Genomic DNA, 21,404 nt, shown 5'->3' with positions numbered 1-21,404 from the left:
TTTGTATTGGGTTAATATTAAATAACCTAGTTTTGTAGTTAGCATAGTGATTTTTAGGGTTGGATGATGATAAATAATAAAAAAAGAAAAAGTAATAATTAGGTTTAAATTGTGAAGGATAAAATATGAAGAATTTTTTTATAAGGATCAAATCGAATTATAATATTTATAGGAGCAAAAAGATTATTTATTTTTAAAAATTTATCAATTGTTTGCAAAAAAAAGTGAAACATACTATAATTTCATTGTTCAAGAACTCTTGAGACTCTTAGGCATATTTCAAGAAAGAGCATATTTGAAGCATTAATTAACAAAGAAGCAAAGGAATAACTTGGTGGCCATTTTTACCAAGAATCTTTAGTAAAACGTTGCCATCATCACCATCAAAACTTTGAAGGAAAGAAAGAGAATAATGTGGTGAATGTATTCTTAATGGACTGGAAAAGTTTGGTGGTCCACCAATTATTCTACCATGCCTCACTTTGATTGGGAAATATTTTTTCAGAAAGAAACAAAAATCAACAACAATAAAAGGAAAACCCTACACTCACCCTACAACAATTTTACTTTCTCTAGAAACTGCCCCATCCCAAAGAACTTGGACTCAGGTGACCAATTAGTGAAATCAAAGAAAATCACATTGCAAGTACAATATGGGGCATGATGGGGAATTTTCAACCAACATGTGCTTGTAGAAAATTCTAACAACATAGACATAACCAACACCTCTAATCATAGATGGTAAAATGCTACAAGAAAAGTTATATTTTTTTTTCAAGATTATAACTCAACGTTGCATTAAAGTATTTGCTCTTAATTTCTAATATTTGGTAATATGGTATAAAAAGAAGAAAAATAAAAAAGGAAAGGTATCAAATAAATTCTTATATTGATATCTAATTCATTATTTAGTTTTTATTCTTGTGTAATTTTGAAGTTTTTGTTAAACTATAATTTTTATAATGCATTTAGTGTTGTCAAAATGAGCACCCGACCTAATTCGATACGACTTATCATGAGTTTATTATTTAGTGAGTTAACCCAACCCAATTTACTTATTAATGAGCTGAAAAAGTTATACTTTAGTCCGGCTCACCATGGGTTAGTAGGCATGGGTTGATGGATTAAACGGTTTGACTTAGTGATTCACTTAATAACAATGTTTTTTTTTTTCAGTTCAAAAAAAAAATTCTAATTCTAATTTAAATAAATTTCAATACAAAATGTATTAAATTTCAAAACCAATTCAAAATAAAATATATATTATAATCCAAAATCATTTTAAACTCTAAATATAATCCAAAAATAAATACAAAAAATAAAATTAAATGTGTTAGTGAGTTAACCTGACTCACCATGGATTTAATCCAAGTAAACCAAGTTCTTAGTAGGTCGGATTCAAAATTTATCTGTATCAAAATTCATTTTTTTTTCAATCTAACTCGACTCAAACTCTGATAAGTCATGTTGATTCACGAATTTAAACTCATTTTAACACACTATATGTATTTCACATTTTTTTTAAGGATTACAGTAATGGTATAGTTTAAATTGAAGATGCTAAAATCATAGGAGATTGTGTGCATAAAAACTAGATTAAGTAGCTTTTAATGAAGGATCATAGTTGTAGATGAATTGAATGAAAAATTAAATGTATATATGAATATTGAAACTAGAAACCAACATGAATGGTGTGGGCCGATTCCAACCAAACCCAAAACGACAGCAACAACTTAAGCTCAAAAAGCAACAGACAAAAATCTATGAAACTGATCTTAGGTTAGTAATAATAGGTTTTAAGATAATCATGCTGCCGTTTATTTTGTTTTATTTTATTTTTTATTTTTCTCTCTCCTATCTAGGATTACCCGTTTCAACCTTTAACTTAAGCTCTATTCAAAGCCTAAAACAGAAAAAGAAAATTAGAAACAACACTTAGCACGTTTTTCTGCACAGTGATGAATGAAAGTGCAGAGATAGCATAATTCCCACTTCCATTGAAATTTGGCGTTATTCAAGAGCGAGGGAGAAAAGCATGAAGGGATCCACCAAACGTTATTCTTTTCCATTGATTGAACCGTGTATGTAACTGGCTTTTTAACATGGCATCATGGTAATGCGCCTCTCACGCTTTTCTGCCTATTTTTTCTTGCTTTTCTTCCCTCACCAATCCGCCCTCCAATGCCGTTTCCACCCTTTCCGAGAAAACGGGGCAACAAGCTTTTGATTTGTTCGTAAGTCGGGTCTTTCTGGTATTTGAACGGTGTGAGCATTGTTGGTTTTGTTGGAAGCTGATTTTGTTTCGTTGTTTGATGTGATCTCGTGCTTGGTTGGGGTTTTGATCTGTTATTTGATATGGCTTCTCGTTGGTTCTCCCAATAAAGAACTAAGGATGCCCCATGTGGTAGAAATTTGAATGTTATGGCACGTTTGTGTTGATTTGGTTTTGCGTTGAAAAGTGAGGCTTTTGATGCGTATGAGGTGTTTGTGAGATTTGATTATGTGTGAAGGAACAAGAGTACTGTGATCCTTGGTTTGATTGGTAGATAGCTGAGGAAAAACCATGCAGTCTAGAATGGAAGAAGGGAAGGACCCTGCTGCATTGAGAACTACTCCCTCTAGGCCCTTCCCTTTGAGGCTTCTGAAGTTCTTCTTGGTATTTTTGGTTATTGGTCTGAGTGCTTCGTTTCTTAGCATGTACATGATTAGGCATTTTGGTATTCATAATGTGGCTTTGATACAGTCTACCATTAGACCTTGCTTTGAGCAGCCAGTGACCATAGAAAGTTGGATTAGGCCTCCATCCGGTTTGCTGCATTCCATGAACGACACTGAGCTCTTCTGGCGAGCTACTTCTGTTCCGAGGATCAAGAGTTATCCCTTTAAAAGAACTCCCAAGATTGCCTTCATGTTCTTGACCAAGGGACCGTTGCCAATGGCACCACTCTGGGAGAAGTTCTTTAAAGGGAATGAGAGGCTTTATTCAATCTATGTTCATTCGCTGCCTTCCTATAGTGCGGATTTTCCACCATCATCAGTTTTTCATAAAAGACAGATCCCAAGCCAGGTATAATCCAGCTTTATTCGATGTGAATTTTGCTTTGAATGTCTCATGGTGTTAGGTGCTATACGTATTCTTTTGGAAAATCATTATCTATATGGATTTCCTTGTTTACAATTGTTCATCTGCTCGTTTTTCATCCAAATTCTATGTTATTAGCCGTAGGCCACAGCAATGCAATGCCATTTATTTTTTGGTGTTTCAACCCATCCACATTTATTATGGAGTTTTATGATGGGTGCTGCTAATTTATGGTCATATTAAATGATGATCAGATCCCATTCCTGTGTTTCATACATGTTTGTTAAAAGGTCTATAAACATTATGATTAAGGCTTAATACAACATTTTATTCAAAAGACTAACACTCCAACCCTTATATTTACTAACTAATAGACTGGTAATTCTACTTAAATATGGAAAACAAATCACGATAATTGCTAAGAAATATGTGAATCCTAGGATAACAGTCTATTCTAAAGCATGAGATATGTATCTGGATCCCATCTTCCTGCCACTCCTACTAGCCCTCTCCATACTATATATTTCCTCCTTCCTATCTTTTTTTCCCACTTTAACCCCACATTTCTCTATTCTCTCTTCTCTCCTCTCTTTCTTTCTGCTTGCTGCAAAGGCAAGAGGCCGACGAGGACGATTTGATAAGATACTCTAAGATAACAAAATAATGCTAAGAGGTAATTTTAGACATTCTATAATAAATTATAGATATTTATTTTTAGATTCTGATGCTCGCAGTCAAACTAAAGCTTATTAAGTTTTAAGCTTGTTACAAACATGTGAAGGCAAAGGCTGCTTATAAAAAATTGCACATGTGGGTGTGTAACAATGTCTGCAATGGTACCTCTAGGACAAACTGCAGCGACACCACAATAACAAGGAAAAATTCCCCCACTCTCTTAACAAGTTGAATATCATCTACTATTGACAACAAGGTACCTCACTCCATATGGTATCATGATGAACCTTTATTTCATATTCCTACTTGGGTTTTTGGCTTATGTTTTCATGATCTTGATAAATTGTTCGTTTCTGTCATTCTCCTTCCACACATTTCTTTCATATGCTTGTTGATATTATCTTTTTCAAGGATAGTCCCTTCTTTGCATCTTCAGTTGAATAGGATTCTATTTCCCAAGTATTTCACACATGTTCCTTTCTTGCTTGTTTCTCCTATCTAAAGCCTTTCAATCCTCATTCTCTCACCACTTATCAATGTCATCCCCCTATGCCAATTAAAGAACACCTTGTGGAGAGTACAGATAACTCATCTCCTACCCCAGTCTTTTTCTGTACTGCAAAACTGTCTGAGTCTCTTGATGATCAACCCATTTCTCCCCGTAAAGATATCTGTTTTATTCACAAACTTCATTCCATTAATAATTTATGTAGTTGTAATCGCTTATCACCTTACATTATACTTTTATCTTTTTGTAATGTATTTTGTCTCTATTCCCAAGTCTGTATAGAAAACACTTTTCTACGCGAGCTGTAGCCAAGTTATGATTGATGAGATGATAACTTTAGATTCCAAGCTACTTGAACCCTCGTTCCTTTACCTCCAAGGATATCTATCAATGGACGACCCTGGGTCTACACTAGGGTGGTCATGGGTCCGGGAAATTCTACAATTCTGACTTTTGAAACTTTTCATCAACATTGTCTCATTTAATTATGATTTTATTTTTCCTTCTATTTGTTTTTCTGTTTTATGAGTAGATCTATGACTTAATTTAAACCCACTAGAAAGTGATTGGATCAGTTTGATTTGAGTTGTCTAAAATTTAATTGAAAAACCTGAGCTTACCCAAACCAACGGACATTGATTAGTTTGGATCTGAGCATCCCTTAAGTTCAGTGCACCCAGACTAGTGTTCACCCCTAGTTTACACTGTCAAAGTGGATCCAGCTGGGCAAATTGATTGATTTTAAAACTTGGTCTTGACTAAACCTGTGATTTTGGTCTAATAGATCTACTCTAGCAACAAGCTGTCCCTAATTAGAAGTAAACCCCCTGTATAGTATTTCTATATTTATAATAGAACTGGGAGACTCTTCCAAAGAAGTTTGTCTCACTCAGATTGTGCTTTTCTCTACATTTTAAGCATGGAATTATCCAATGTCTGGATCTCTGACATATTTTTTTGGGATAAGATCTTATTAGGAAAAGAAAAATTCACATTCCTGGTTCTTCGTGTATGAATTATACCCTGGTAAAAGGAAATTTCTTCACTTTGGTCTGTTTAATTGATTTTTCTTAAAAGGTACTGCATTCCATCTGTAGTATGCTACATATAATGTGTGCTATGGTAATAATTTTTCCAAGGATATTGTTTTGTGATTTTGCACAAATTTGTGATTGGTAGCAGTTAAAAAGTGATGAACCGTTGAAGGACTAATTCAGTTTGTAGTTAACAATGGTTATTAAGGCTGGCATATTTATTGGAAAAAAAGGCTTAAGTCCACTTCTTGTGACAGTAGTTTCCTGATAAAAAAAGTATTGCATATTTAGTTCTCCAGTTTTCCAAAATTAGTTATTTTCCCACCGTTAATATCATTCCATCATACTCGTCATAATAACATGTATTAGAGAGTTCATTGTCAAATTTATTATAAATATATCAGTAAATGAGTAATTGTCACTGTTATCACTTACATACATGTAGCATTTTTTGTAAGCAATTAGATGGTACATTAATAGCGGATTAAAATTACTTGGTTTTGTTAAATTGGAGGACAAAATCTATACATTTAAAATTTTATAGGGACTAAAACTGCACATTCATGAAACTATTGGGATCAAAAGTAGATTTAAGTCTTCTTTTAATAAAGATGTTTGCCTTAATAACCACAGTTAACTACGAAACTGAATTAGTTCTTCTATGGTCTGCCACTTTTTAACTCTTACCAATCACGGATTTGTGCAAAATCATTAAAAAGTTTTAGGAATATTTTCAATGGTTAACTACAAAATATTAATTCCCACTCCCTGAGATGTTCATCAAATTGTGTACGGTTCTAAATTTTCATAATGTGACTGTTAGACAAAGAATAGGTCAAGGTCGAATATTTTGTGATTTTAAGAAATTTCTAATCAGCATTCTCCTTCACAGGTTGCTGAATGGGGAATGATGAGTATGTGTGATGCTGAAAGAAGACTTCTGGCCAATGCATTGCTTGATATCTCAAATGAATGGTTTATCCTCTTATCCGAATCCTGCATTCCTCTCCAGAACTTCAGCATTGTGTACCGTTACATATCACGCTCAAGGTATAGCTTTATGGGTGCAGTTGATGAACCTGGCCCTTATGGGAGAGGACGCTATGAGGAAAACATGGCACCTGAGATCAACATGAGTGACTGGCGTAAGGGGTCTCAGTGGTTTGAAGTTAACCGGGAACTTGCCGTTAGGATAGTTGAAGACAGTACTTACTATCCCAAGCTCAAAGAATTCTGTGTTCCACACAAATGCTACGTTGATGAGCACTATTTCCAGACAATGCTAACGATTAATACCCCTCATCTTTTGGCAAATAGAAGCCTCACTTTTGTGGACTGGTCAAGGGGTGGTGCTCATCCAGCTACTTTTGGGAAGGATGACATCAAAGAGGAATTCTTCAAGAAAATTTTGCAAGACCAGATATGTCTTTATAATAACCAGCCATCTTCGCTTTGCTTCTTATTTGCAAGAAAATTTGCACCTAATGCTTTAGGCCCTCTTTTAGACATAGCAACCAAAACACTAGGAATTTGAGAAGCGCCTGACTGATAAGCTGTATCTTCGAAGGAGCCTGACTGGAGCATGTTAGTTAGTCATCTGCTACTCCATTACAGTCACATGATTCATCATCCCTGCATCGCCGAAATTTTGAGCTGCCCCTCCAGCATTTAGTTGTGTAGGACATTGAATCTAAACAACATTTTTTTACTGGTATTAGCCAAAATATTGACTAATACTTTATTGGATCTCTCATTAGATAAATAAATATTGTAGTTATTTTTTGGAATATGTCTTGCGATTAATGTGTAAACACTAGTTGTTTTTCTGATCATTGAAAAATGCATTAGCACCTATAATAGTATTTTGAGGCATCTAGTTTGTGGTTCTTTCAATTGGCAGTTTCCATATGCTACTTGGTTTATCTTGTAACTAAGATGCTAAGGCCAGCGCTATGAAACGTACCCAGATATCAGAATTATACTTTTGTTTCAAGTTGGCAACACCAACAAGCCCCTCTGTTTACCTTATTTTGCTGCATAGTTGTGGTACCAGTGTCACTGCCAAACATGACAGAAACAGAAGACATGTTTTAACAGTAAACTAACTAGTGTTTGAAAGGAAAATATAACCCAAATAAAGTGTCAGTATTAACTTTATTGATGTCAAGCAGATTCCCAGCAAGATCAACAAAAAGCTTGTGCAAGTCATCATTATTTACTGTTGGAGGGTAGAAAGGTTCCGTTTCATCAATGGATCTGATAGTTGCGTTACACCTCTGCACAGCAGCTTGATCAATGACAACCTGTATAAATGAATCAGCCTTAGCCCCTAACCCAAATAAAGTGACAAATACTATTCAAGTGAAATCTTTTTTTGTTGCAACACAAAACTCATAAGCTTGTGTATAAAGGCGAGATGTTGGAGTTCAAACCATTACGGGGTTTAGCAAGGGAACGCCCACGATCTTATTCTTAGAGTCATGAAAATGTTCACTCTCAAACTCATAAGTTCGTTTGAATAGACTTTCAATGTATCATAATAACATCTTTTTAATAACCAATGCAATTATAATCAAGCTATTAGCTTTAACAACAACCACAAGAAAGAAATTAGTAGATTAGTGTGAGGTGATATTGTATATCATTGAAGATATCATTAATTTCAGATAGTATGGAATGTCCTACATACCTCATTACATTGAGAAATGATAGTTCTAAAGAACTTGATCAAGATAAACTTCTAATATCATCTTAGTAAGTGGGTTTAGTTCAAGGTATACCTGCTCAATGCGCTGTATAAGTTGCTTCAATCTTTCTCTAGAAAAAGCTCGGAGGGTGCCACCAATTGTGACTTTAATTGGAATAACATTGAATGCGCCACCTCCTTGGAACTTTGTAACAGTCAACACCTGCGATCACCAGAAAGATAATTTATGGGCTATTCATCTTAGATTCACACATACCTAGATTTCCAATACCAATGTAACATAAGCTCAATCCATGTATAGAGATTGACATTACCTTCAATCTAAAATCAAGAGAATAAGATTATGGATCTTCATCCTTATAAGGACGATCAACTTTTTTATTTTTTTTCACTGAGCTTAGACTAATACTCTGATTTTCCAACATTAATTACTTAGTATCCAAGTCATCAAATTTTTCCCATCCCTTGTAATAATCAAGACATTTTATCTTGTTTTCAATTCTATAAGTGCTCATCCAAGCTCAATTTTCCAACAAAGCCATTCAGTCAGTTTGTTGCATAAATTATAGTAGTGTAACTGCGTATTAATAATAATGATCCCTGAAACTATAGTTATGTCCAATTCTCTCAACTGTTGAAAAGTTCTAACAACTTCTATTCTATATCTAAAGCAGCAGGCCAAAATTTTTCCTGAATAGATTGGAACCATAGACCCTGCTTATAATTTCCTTTTACTTCGTTTTCTTCCTTTTGAATTCCACATGTAATTTAAGTAAACATACAGACTGCTCAGCAATTCCATAGTCACAGATTCAAATATCATAAAAACATCATCATGTGAGCAGTAAAAAATCTAGCAAAGTTAACCAAATTTACCTTAGGTTCCAGAGGATCAGCCTCGTGAGAAACAAGGTGCTGTAAGCTGATAACTTTATCATATAAAACACCACATGTTTCATATGCGATGATAAACTAAGTTAATTAAGTTTAAAGTAATTTATAAATTTATATATTTTTAATTGAATTTTTGTATTTCTTTTAAAAAGTTTATGATGTTTAATTTGTTTGGGTAACATGGTTATTATTGTATTGTATTATCTTATCTGTATTTACATATTAAGAACATATGGTTTTCATCACACTTGCAATTAAGGAATTCTCAGTATCACCACTGATAAATGATGGGTCTTTTGTTATCTAATGAATTTTTAATAAAAACTATCAAAATCTATATTAATTGTAATAGGATTTTATATTCATCATAAAATCTTATATCTATTAACCAGCAGAGCAGAAATAAATAAGTAATAAAATAAGATAAAGATAAGAATCCATCGTCTAATTAACAAAAAAAATTAAATAAAAAATATAAAATTTTAAATACTTAATATATTAAAATAAAATCAATTAAAAATACTCAAATTTATAAAATAATAAAGAGCTACAATTGAATTTTGGCTTTTGCTTATTACATCTTCTATTCGATAATGCTGAAGAATGTGTTATTTTATCTTTAATTGTTATTGTAAAGACCTGAAAAATAGAGTGTTATAAAGTAAATTGGTGTATTAAAATAATGAGATAGATTATTTTAACTTTAAAATAATCTTATAATATAAATTGAATTTTTATATTCCTTCTCCCTAGAACTCTATTCCTCATAGTTCTCTGACTTCTCTCTACAAATTCTCTCTGTTGAGTTATCTGTTCAACGATCAGGAGGTGCCTGGGCGATCCTGACGTTGAGTGCTTCGTTTTGGACCGATCAAATTCGTGTTCTTCAGCTGGTAAGTGGTTTCCATTTCTGTCCGTTCTTCTCTGGACTGTGAGCATGCAATGATTCTGTATTGCATGTGGTTAACTGTTCCTCTTTCCAATTTATAGCTCAATTTAGGTTCTAAGTGTTGTTCTCTATCACCAATTGGTGAGTTGTAGGTTTCTGTTGAGTTCCCTTGCAGTGCAAGGTATAGTTGGGGTATCTGTGAGTTGATTTGTCGGTCTCTGAGGTAAGGGGAGCTAGAAACTTTATCTCAATTGATTATATGATATGCGTGTATGATAAATTCTGAATTAGTATGCTGTTTTGTGTCACTGGTTGTATCCTGAGTAATTTAATAGTATGTACTAGAATGTGTAATATATGAAACTGTAATGTGTTGTTACGGAACTGTTTTGGATGAATTCTAAGTGCTGTAATTGAGTATGTTGGAGGTAGTTGATGTGAGTAATCTGTTGTGATAGTGATGAATTATGAAGTGAAGTAAATTGTGCTTGTTTTAAGTCAATTTAGAGGAAGAGAGGTAGTGAATTTGAGTATTAGAGATCAAGTGTTATTAGAGGCTGCATGGGTAGTTTAGACAGGTCATATGTGACTGGTTTGAGTCACCAAAATGGTCAAGAACAGGTTCAAAGTGGTAGAATTGGTTTTGAGTCTCTGAATTGATGAATTGGAGGTTTTAGAGTAGAGTTTGGTGCATAAACACTTTAGATTGGGGTTAGGAATGTGTAGAATCATTTAGTGTAGTCCAATTAAGTATATACATCGAGTTAGGAGTGTTAGAAGTTGGGAAAGTTGAGTAGAATTGGTAAAGAGTGGTTGAGTTGCATAATTCTGCAGAATTTCGTTCTATAGATTATGCAGACTCGCTGTGCGAATGGATTTGCATAGCGAGTCGCCTTGGCGAGGTGCTCTCTGCCAAGGCACTCGCTTAGCGAATGGGTGCGCTGTGCGAGTGAAGTGAGAGGGTTGCTCTCTGTTTGTAAATCCGCATAGCGAATCTGATCGCTATGCGACTGGTTGGGGTCTGGAACCATTGTCCTTTTATTCGAACAACGAGTGGGTCTCGCTCTACGAGTGTTTGGGGAGTTAAGTCTCTGTCTGAGGTTCTCACATAGCGAGTTGGGACGCTATGTGAGGGGTTGGGGTCTGAGGCATTTCACAGTTTATTCACATAGCGAGTTTAGTCGCTATGCGAGAGATCAAGAGTAGTTGGTCTCTATCTAAGGTTTTCGCAAGGCGAGTTAGGTCGCTGTGCGAGAGGCTTATAGCCTCGCTATGCGAAGGTGTGCGCTGTGCGAGAGGTGCATTTCTAGTTCAAGTTCCTGTGTGCTCTTATGTTGTTTGATATGAAACAATGAGTGTTGTATGAATTAAGTTGAAGTTGTATCATGTAATATCCGTGGTGATTGATGTATGTTGTAATAAAAAGTGTAAAGTTCAAGTGTGGTTAATGGACATAATTCCATGATCCTCAAGGAGGGGAGACATGGTGGTGCCCTATGTTGTGATTCAAAGTGGAATCTCTAGTTGAGATTCAAGTAAGTTTAGAATGGATGCAGGAGCTTAGTCTTGGGGGTTATCCTGAAACTCCAATGGGCTTTCATTCTCAAGTAGAGAGGATTGACCCATGTCGTGAGGAGTAGCAGGAGGTCCTAGTCTTGGGGGCTTCCAGTATGGCCCAAGGTGAGTGATAACGGACTAACCTCGTGAGTGTTGTAGGGTGAAACCCATTGGCAACGGCTTTGCAAAGCAGTAGAAGCCACCACGAGTGCATGACCCGCCATAGCTCGACAATCATTCTAAGTCCGGACAGTCAAAGTTAGTGTGGTGTTATATGTGTAAAGGGTTTAAGTGATGTGAATGAATAATATGTCTGCATGAAATTAAATGAATTGGCGTATGATTAATCTTTGTTTAAACTAGCTTATCCTGTTGTATGCTTGTGTTTTGTATGTTCTGTTGTCTCTTCTTCTGCAATGATCATCCTTTGGATGTGAGCAGCGGAAGAAGATGTCTCCCTGGAGCAAGCATTGGATGGATGTGATGCTGCTGAGTAGTTGCTTTGGTTCAGTAGAGCTTGTATATAGTTTCGAATAGTTTTGAGTTGTATATAAAGTTTTAAATTTATAGTTGTTTTTTAGTGACTCTAAAGATATCACTTTATACTCTAGGTGAATAACTGTACTACTTTATCATGCATGTAGCTTCTCTTTAATATAGTCTATACTATATATTTTGGGATGTTACAGTTATATTTAATATAATAATTTTAAATTAAATTAAATTTAAAGTTTATTTCTTAATATGATATTGTTAAAGTCTATTTTAATAAAATTTATTTTCTCATTAAATATATTGTTCATGTTTTAAGATGTATATATGTTAAAAAGAGACTAAATATACTTAAATACACTTCTTAACAGAAGATACTAGCACTTATAATTGCCAACGGACATCGATTAACCAACAATTCGAAATTAATAAACCAAAGGTTGAAATTATTTTGAATTCATCAAAATGATCAAAGTTCTAAAATAAAGATGACAAGTTGGAGTTGGAAAGTAGTGAGGAGTGAGTGGTGAGCACGTGCATGTTTACAATTTCTATCAGAAGAGCAGAGTTTAATGGAAAAAATAATGCAGAAGATTACACAGAAAGAAATGAAAAAGGCAATATATCAGTATCTCTTTTTGCTGCTGTTTGAGAATCTTTGCTGCACCAAGAACCAAATATAGCCACATCTGTGCATCTTTCCAGCTACTTTACTCTCTCATAATGTTTGTTATGACAGAATGAATCAAATCAAAGTGTTGAATGACAGAATAGTGTTTGTAAAACTTTGGGAAAGGAAACCAACTCTTTCATTTAGTTTTTTTGTAAAAAGAAAACATTTTGACTTAAAGTAATAATTGGTACTTCTCATTCACTAAAAACTTTTAAGTGGTATTTTTGTGTACAAGAACCACTTTTTCTTCATTGTCATAAGTTCACAAAAAGTACTTCTGCTACAATAAATGCTCAAAAAAGGAAGCATCACAGACAAAAAATAATTAAGAAAAGCCAACAATAGAAAAATAATTATTTGATAATTAATATGTTCATATTTTAATTATTTTTTATTTGATATATATTATTAAAATGGGTTATACGAGGAGTATTTTTTAAGAGTATAAAAGTATAACTTTTTCAAATTTAAATGAAAAAAATATTATTCGGCGTCACTTTTTCAATTTATATTTATTTGATACTTTTATAAAACAAATATTATGTTAAAATAATAATTTATAGAATTGTAATTTGAATGTAACAGAAGAATGAAATTGAGAAAGAAAAATATTTTGATACGCCTAAATTTGTTACATTAATTTAATGCTATTTTTACTTATTTTTTACTTTCTTTTTTTTTTAAAAATACAAAATTATACACTTTTATAATTATTTTACCCGTGTATTCTGTGTATACTTTTATAACTATTTTACCCATATATTCTATATCAAATGAATGTAAAAATGTATTATGATATCATTTCAAACATTTGACTCATTTTAGATACAAGATGGAAAGTTTTAAATATAATAACACGACCTGCAATAAAAAAAAAGTGTCCTTACAATTTTGTTTTACATGCAATGAAAGCAAACCAACACAAACAAAGTAAAAAAGAAATTCACAACCCATCTATCCTATATACCATTATATAACTTATTTAAATTTTAAATAATTTTTATTAATTAACTTAAATAAAATATTTTTCTATTTAAATGAAGTTGTCATTATTTATTAAAAGTGAATTGTCAAAAATTAACTTTTATTATTTATTTATTGTATATTAACCAGATATTTTTTTTCCATAATTAATCACATTTTAAAGTGAAGTATAGAAAACAAATAGTAACATTTCTTTTTTTCTTATTATAAAACATATAAACTCACTTTAATTTAAGATGTGTTGATTATTTTTTATTCTTTAATTAGGGTAAAGTATATTAAGAGATATTTATTCATGAATTAAATATGTGAAAATATAAATTAATATATTTTCAAAAATTTAATTCAATTTAGTTATTCTTAGAATTATATTAATATAATCTTTTTAACCAAATTTTGTTAAATTTATTTGACATTTCAAATGTATTTCATGATAACATTTTAGTTCTTTATACTGTTTAACACATTTCTTCTTCAATATTAGTTGAAAAATACGTTTAAAACTAAATAAACTTAATAAAATTTAGTTAAAAGAACTAAATTCACACCGTTTTAAAGATGAAAGACTAAATTAGTCCGAAATTTCAGAAAGAGATTACTTTCAATTTTCACTTAAAGTCAAAGGAGCAACAACATATTTAACCCTTTATTATTATTTTTTTTTTCTCAAATTCCACCCCTGCCCCTTCTTCCATCTAGAAATATTAGTAATGAAATAGTTTTACAAAACTGATTATCAAGACATACTTACTCCACTTTGCACACATTCAAGGACTTAATTAGAATCTTCACATGTTGAAGAACTAAATTAACACTCAGAAGTTCAGTGCCTAATTGAACATTTAACCAGGTCTATAGGGTCTTTTGGTTGAGACCCAGATGACAACTGTGACAACTTTAAAACAGATACTATTTTCCAAAAATGGAAGCAAGAAGAAGGGTAAATTTTCACAAGAAAAAATTGGTAGTTTATTAAAATGTAAAACAGCTTTATTTTCTTAGCTCATGCATAAGCTCAACACCAGGTTTAATAAAAATTTAAATACAAACCAGTTCATAATGTCATTGCTACAAGAAACAAAATGTATATTGTTATTATTTTAGTGACTACTAACAGTCATTTTTTCCAACAAAAAGTAAAGTTCTGTTACAATTCATCATGATATTTCCCCTCTGCAGGGGCTATGTCCTGCGGATGTTTCAGAAGATAACTAACAGCTAATGAGGCATGAAGTGCAGCTCCATAAGGAAGAACATCTTCATTGACTTTGAAGTAGGGTGAGTGTACCTGCTCAAGTTTTTCATGTGAGGCATTCTGCATTCCAACCATGAAAAAGTAGCCAGGTATAACCTCTTGATAGAATGAAAAGTCTTCAGCTCCCATCAATGGTTGCATGTTATTTACTTTATTCACGCCAAGCAAACTCCCTGCAACACTCCGAAAATGTTCATGCAAGTCACCATCGTTTATGGTTACGGGAAAGAAAGGATTCTGTTCCTGAAGGAAGTTCACTGTTGCATTGCACCTCTGCACAGCAGCTTGTGCAATAACAACCTGCATCAACGAATTAGCCTTAGCATCTGCCAGGATCACGTGTAATGAAAACTGTATGATGTGAGTGAATCCATGTTATAGTTGAAATTATCATGTAAGGGTGTTTCTTATTTTTATTGTAACACGTTTCTGTTGATAATTACAAAAATATTTCTTCATTTCATTTTGTGTCATGTTTTTAAACTAAAGGTTGAGCCTATAGAAACAATAAACAGAAAGGATAACAGCAGATTATTGTTTGATGATATAGAACATGCCTTATGTGTACACTTAGAAAAGATGAAAGTAAGGGGCAAAATACATCAAGCATTTTTTGTAAATTAAAATCAACTTGTGTTTGTAGAAGATGAATGAGAGTTTTTGTAAGCATTCAAGTGCATACGTTGACTTTAATATAAAAGGAGAAACTTAATTCATTTTATTTGCTGATCCTATAATTACTTTTAAGAAATGTACGAACAAGACTAAATATAAAAACAAATTCTGATCATTTTCGTTGTTTTAGTTTATGTATACAAAATAAATGTTGTTCTTCTCCATGATATACCTGCTCAATGCGGTGTCTTAATTGCTGGAAGCTTTCTTTTGAAAAAGCTCGGAAGGTGCCACCGATCGTGACAGAATCTGGAATGATATTGAATGCACTACCTCCTTGGAATTTTCCTACAGTCACAACCTGTGTGCAGATGCTTTCTATTTTAGGAAGGCACAGAGGATTCAAATTCCTTCTCGAAACAGCACTTCGTAATATTTAATAAGTAATAATCACATTTGACATATGAACATGTTCTGATGCGTGCCAAAAGGCCAAAGGTTCAGCCATCTCATCCTTTTCACAAGAAACCTTTTTGTAACGAGGTATGTAAACTAAATGTAACTGATCAAGCCTTTATACAGAATTACAATCTCTACTCTTGACAACAGACGTCTAGACATAAGAAGATCAAAGGAGTGGATTAGTGTATATCCATATGTTATTGTTACCCATATGTTTGTATTTCACAAAACCTTACTCTCTACAATCCAAACCCAAGTTTAAAATCAGCTGTCATTCAATTTTAAGATTTGGAAAGAGATAAAAAACTACCAGGATAGATTTTCTCTTCAAGGTTTTTGCACCTGCATCAATGTCATGAGTAGCTCTTCTAGTATTTAATACAAGAATATATACATATCTAAGGTCTCAAACAAGTGATCAAAAGGTAGAATTGGTGCTTCCAAATTTTATGTGGATAACACAAGGAAAAGTTTACTTAAATGACAAGGCAAGTTTGATTGAAGTGTAAGCAATAGGTTTCTAGCCCAATCACAAATTTTTCATAGCCTGGGTTCAGAAAAAAGTATAAATTCTTTTACTTAGCAATGAAATAAGAACATCACTTGGCCTGGTTGTCACCCACTAATTAAGTGGGAGCTTTGTCTTTTAAATCTCAATTGTAGGAAAACAACAGAAAGCAGAAATGAGTAGTTGGTGGCAAGGGAAAAGGAAGAAATGAAGTTAAAGCGAACTTACCTGGGAATCCAGAGGGTCAGCCTCGCGAGAAACAAGATTCTGTAAGCTAATTATAACATTAGAAGTTGCCAATATAGGGTCTATAGATTGTTGAGGAATGGCTGCATGACCTCCTTTTCCCCTTATTATAGCTTCAAAAAAACCATTTCCTGCCAACATTGGACCAGACCTAGAGCCCACTTCACCTAATGGGAAGTTAGGTGACACATGCAATCCAAAAATGGCTGAAACATTTTCTAAGGTTCCAGCCTCTACAATTCTCTTGGCTCCCCCACCTCCTTCCTCTGCTGGTTGGAAAACAAGAACTACAGTTCCCTATTTAGACATCAAAATAATGAAATTATCATGGATACATGACAGGGTGGAAACAAGAGAGCACGACAACTGATATTTCATAATAAAGTAGCAGATATGGGAGACTGTCTTGGTCAAGTAGAATGATATAGTGGCCAACTTTCTTTTACTTTTCATTCACAAATACCTTATAAACAGAGCATATGCTTGATACTAACATGATTGGAATCATAAAACAAAAAGTTTGCATCAAAGAAACAGAGAAAAATCGTTAAGAGGGCCAAATTTCTTGAGCATATGACAAACTGGACAGCAATGAGTAGTGATCACATGTTTTAAACGGAGATAAGAAGTTCAGTATCTGCAAAAGTGAGCAAAACCACAAAGCAGAAGATCTAGGAAGGAATTGAAAATAAAGAAGTCAATATAAAAAGTCAAACCTGTATCTCTTTTTCATGATGTTTAAGAATCTTCGCAGCACCGAGAAGCATAGCCACATGAGCATCATGACCACAACCATGCATCTTTCCTGGTACTTTACTCTTGTGTTCCCACTCCACCATTTCCTTAAGTTAGATACAGTAATAAGTCAATGACAAAAGTACAAAACATTACAAAATTTTGAGGAAAGGCGAGCAAAAATCCTTTTGTTGTCTTATCCCATAACCAACCCATAGAAGTAAAACCATCATAATTCAAAATTCAAGAGTGTTGGGAAAGGAATCACACAAACACAGAGAAGAAGAATGTTACAGAAGTTTTTGTATTGATTATCTACACACACATATGCACACCTATATCATCACACTTAGAAAAAATTACAATATGTTCATTACTCTAACTCATAACATAGTTAACTACAATAGATATTTGAATGATCTAATAACATTCCCCTTCAATTCAAATGACTCAAGGAGACAATTCCTAACATATCTCTTAGCTCTCTGAACCTTTCTCCATGCCTTTGTAAAGATACCTGCTACTCATAATTTTGTTATGAAGTGTTCTAGACCATTATACAATTGATCTTTGAGGAAGTGAAATACTATTTGTGTTTACTCCTCCCATGTGCTGCTGGATGTTTTGCTAAGTCAATTATTGATTTGTTATCTACAAATAGCTTGACTTCTCCTAAGTTCTTCACTTTGATCTCTTGCATTAATGTAAGCCACACAAGCTTGACAAGCACTCACTGAAGCTACTATATACTCAACTTCACATGAAGATAGGACCACCACGGATTCCTTCTTTAGCACCAAGAGATTGGTGCTTTTCCACACATAAAAACATAACTCGCAGTACTCTTTGGATCAGATTTATAACCATACCAATCTGAGATAGAGTACCCAAGCAATTCAATTTCTGAGTTATCACTTCCTTTAGGAGATAGAATTCCATAATCCAAGGTTCATTTCACATAGCACATTACTATTTGTTACCGATAAGTGAGGTTTCCTTCATGTCTCCATGATTTTGTTCATTAAGCCAACACTAGATGCTAAATCAGGTATAATATTGCACAAAGTGATCCAACAATTAGTTTGAAGCAGGTAGGATAAATAAGTTCCTTAGTCCCTTTTTTTTTCAAGTATCAATCTAGATGCAGCTCGTGTGACAGTGAAGTTGCACTTAAACATGCTAATTTCTTTAATAAGTCAGTTGCATATTGAGTTTGATGCATCACAATACCATTCTCTGTTGTATTAAATTCAGTGCGAAGGAAATCAGATCACTCCCCTTGATTGCTACCTGTCACCAATAAGTCATCAACATAGAGACAAACAATTAACAAATCTGTATCAGTGACCACAGCCAAGACCTTTAGATACACTCCATGCTCAGATATGCATTTAACAAAGCCTATTTGGCTTAGAAAATTACCTATTCTCTTGTTGCAAGCCCTTGGGGCTTGCTTAAAAAAGCCTTCCTCAATTTGTATACTTTCTCTTGTCCCAATATCTCAAAGCCTAGAGGTTGAATCACGTACACTTCCTCATCTAGTAGTACATTTAAGAAAACCAACTTCACATCTAATTGATGCACAGACCACTTTCTTAAATTTGCTATAGCATCCATAAATCTCACTCTTTCTAATATTGCAACATGTGCAAAGACTGCCCCATGGTCAACTTCTGGCATTTGTAGAAAATCTTTGGCAACAAGTCTGGCCTTATATTTGATCACTTCATCACTTGGATTCACTTGCACTTTATACACCCACTTTAACACCATAGGTTTCTTTCCATGAGGCAAATGACAAGCTCCCATCTTTCATTCTTTTCAATAGAACTCAATTCTACTTCCATTGCATTGACCCATTTAGGCTCTTGCATTACTTTCTCAGAACTGATTGAATCAGATTCAAAAATGGTGCATAGCGCACCAATTCTCCTTCTGAATCAGCAGCAGAATCTTGCATCATTTCATAGTCATGTCAGGCTGATGCTTGACCTGGTTGATCTCCTCAATCCAGTAGCTGTGTCAGTTTCATGTTCATTAGGACTTTTAAGATCTATTAGCATCCCGTGATCCCTTCTCAGCTTCTGTGTTCCAATCACAGCTTAAATTCATGAATCACAACATCTCTATTGATTACAACTGGCTCATTTCTTGGGTTAGCGAATCTGTAACCACCAGTAGAACAATATCCAACAAGAACCATCTGCTCTCCCTTATCACCTAGCTTTCTTCTCAATTGATCAGGCATATGTCAGAAATATATAAAGCCGAAAACTCTAAAGTGAGTCCGGTTTGATACCAGTCCATGTCTCTTTTGGCGTCTTACCACTCAATCTTTTAGTTGAACTTCTATTTAGAATGAAAGCAGCAGGGCAGGCTGTTTAACCCCACAATAAGTAGGAACTTTCTTACTCTTGAGCATGCTCCTCACCATGTTCTTTCTCTCAGCAGCAGAATTATGTTGTGAAGTGTAAGGTGATGTTACTTCATGCACAATATCTTGTCTCCCAAATTTTTGTAACTCGTCTGACAGATACTCACCACCTACACCGGTTCTTAACACTTTTACATAGCAGCCACTCTTTTTCTATTAAAATTTTAATACACCTTGTTAACAATCTGTGAATCTGGTAACTCTTCTTTGCATCTCATTGATAATACTTGAATTTGGTTGAAGTAATCAACAATAGACAAATGATCGGACACATAAAGTAACTCATATTGCCTTCAAAGAGTTTGGAACTTCACCTTCTTCGTTTTGTCAACCCCTATCCCAAGCTTGTTTCGATGTTGTACCTTTGGAGATCTTCTGAAAGACTGCAGCATCGACGCACTGATGAATTAGAATGCAAGCTTTACAGTCAAGCTTTCTGAATTCTTTATGTTGCCATATGCTACTTGATAGTATTTTTTCCTAATTCTTGAAACCCAATCCTGACAAGCCAAAAATAGCATTCACCTTCACCCAACGGTAAGACTTCTGGAACAACACCACTTGAACCCACTATCCTTCACCACTTGAACTCTGCAAAGATTTCACAGAAGAGGAATACCCAAGACAGATAAACTACACTTTATCACACAGCAGTACTATCACACTTTAGTGGGTCCTTCATGCACACAAATTTGTTGGAAAAGGAATAACACACACGAAAGAAGAAGTTTATGTACAGACACACATACTGTACAGATTAAGTGGTGTTTATATCACCCTTACAAAAAACAATATAATCACCCCATTTCTCTAACTTATTCAGAACATAATTTATTTGCATTATATAATAACAAAAAAGCACGATAAAACATTTATATGTAAGTTTTTAAGAAAACACAATGATTTCCTTCAATTTCTTACTATATCAAGAAAAAGCTGCCACCAAACTGTCTAACCAAACAAATCAAGAATGCGCAGAAGTTATATGACCTGCATGGGGAGAGCATCCATATCAGCTCTTATTGCAACAAAAGGCGACCTTCCAGTACCAATGAAGCCAATTATACCAGTGATTGCAACAGGGTGTTTATAGGGTATACCCAGTTGATCCAATTCTGCTCTAATCAATTTACTGGTCTCAAACTCCTCATAACCCAATTCTGGATTCTCGTGAATCTTCCTTCTGATTCTGACCATATAGTCAAATACCTCAGGCTTCTTGGCAGCATCTAGAAAGTTGACAGGGAGTTGTGTGGATGAATCTGTTAACGAGAAGATGCGAGGTGTTGCAGCAAAGACGTGAAAAACGATGAACAAAGAGAGCCAGTTGAAGAAATTCATGGTGAGTGGGTGAGAGCAAGAAGAATAATGAACCACGGTAGATGACAAACAGGGTGTGATCAACACTCTTATATTAAAATTTGGAATTGAGCACAGACAACTTTAAATAACTATAAATCTTCTCTCCTTCTCAAACACAGATTCATATATAAAAAATTTAAAGTAAATGAATTAGAGTGATTATATTTATTTTTAAGATTTAAGAACTTGTATAAAAGTTTGAAAAGAAAAATTCACATCAAAATATAAAAATTTAGAGTAATTATATGTACTTTTAAGATTTAAGAAATTGTATAAAAGTTTGAAAAAAAAT

At 33.9% G+C, this 21,404-nt stretch overlaps 2 protein-coding genes and 1 long non-coding RNA gene across 3 annotated transcripts; 1 reads left to right on the top strand and 2 right to left on the bottom strand.

The window, feature by feature from the left end:
* The first annotated feature begins 1,887 nt into the window (after positions 1 to 1,887).
* LOC108320480 (glycosyltransferase BC10) lies at positions 1,888 to 7,110 on the top strand. The gene is made up of 2 exons (XM_017551902.2): positions 1,888 to 3,067; positions 6,192 to 7,110. Exons 1-2 carry the CDS (start codon positions 2,564 to 2,566, stop codon positions 6,831 to 6,833), a joined length of 1,146 nt encoding a protein of 381 aa, XP_017407391.1. The 5' UTR covers positions 1,888 to 2,563; the 3' UTR covers positions 6,834 to 7,110.
* Positions 7,111 to 7,281: 171 nt separating this feature from the next.
* LOC128194104 (uncharacterized) lies at positions 7,282 to 8,195 on the bottom strand. The gene is made up of 2 exons (XR_008245417.1): positions 8,080 to 8,195; positions 7,282 to 7,602 (listed from the first exon to the last, which is right to left on the bottom strand). It is a non-coding gene; the product is annotated as an uncharacterized LOC128194104 (long non-coding RNA).
* A 6,326-nt stretch (positions 8,196 to 14,521) lies between these two features.
* On the bottom strand, positions 14,522 to 21,180 carry LOC108320619 (IAA-amino acid hydrolase ILR1-like 4). Its single transcript, XM_017552093.2, has 5 exons — positions 20,741 to 21,180; positions 17,298 to 17,423; positions 16,564 to 16,878; positions 15,598 to 15,726; positions 14,522 to 15,050 (listed from the first exon to the last, which is right to left on the bottom strand). The coding sequence occupies exons 1-5, from the start codon at positions 21,089 to 21,091 to the stop codon at positions 14,643 to 14,645; spliced, it is 1,329 nt and encodes a 442-aa protein (XP_017407582.1). The 5' UTR covers positions 21,092 to 21,180; the 3' UTR covers positions 14,522 to 14,642.
* Positions 21,181 to 21,404: the final 224 nt, after the last annotated feature.

Source organism: Vigna angularis, chromosome 9 (assembly GCF_016808095.1).
Source record: "Vigna angularis cultivar LongXiaoDou No.4 chromosome 9, ASM1680809v1, whole genome shotgun sequence".
NCBI classification, from domain to species: Eukaryota; Viridiplantae; Streptophyta; class Magnoliopsida; order Fabales; family Fabaceae; genus Vigna; species Vigna angularis.
This window is presented reverse-complemented; position numbering and strand designations above follow the sequence as displayed.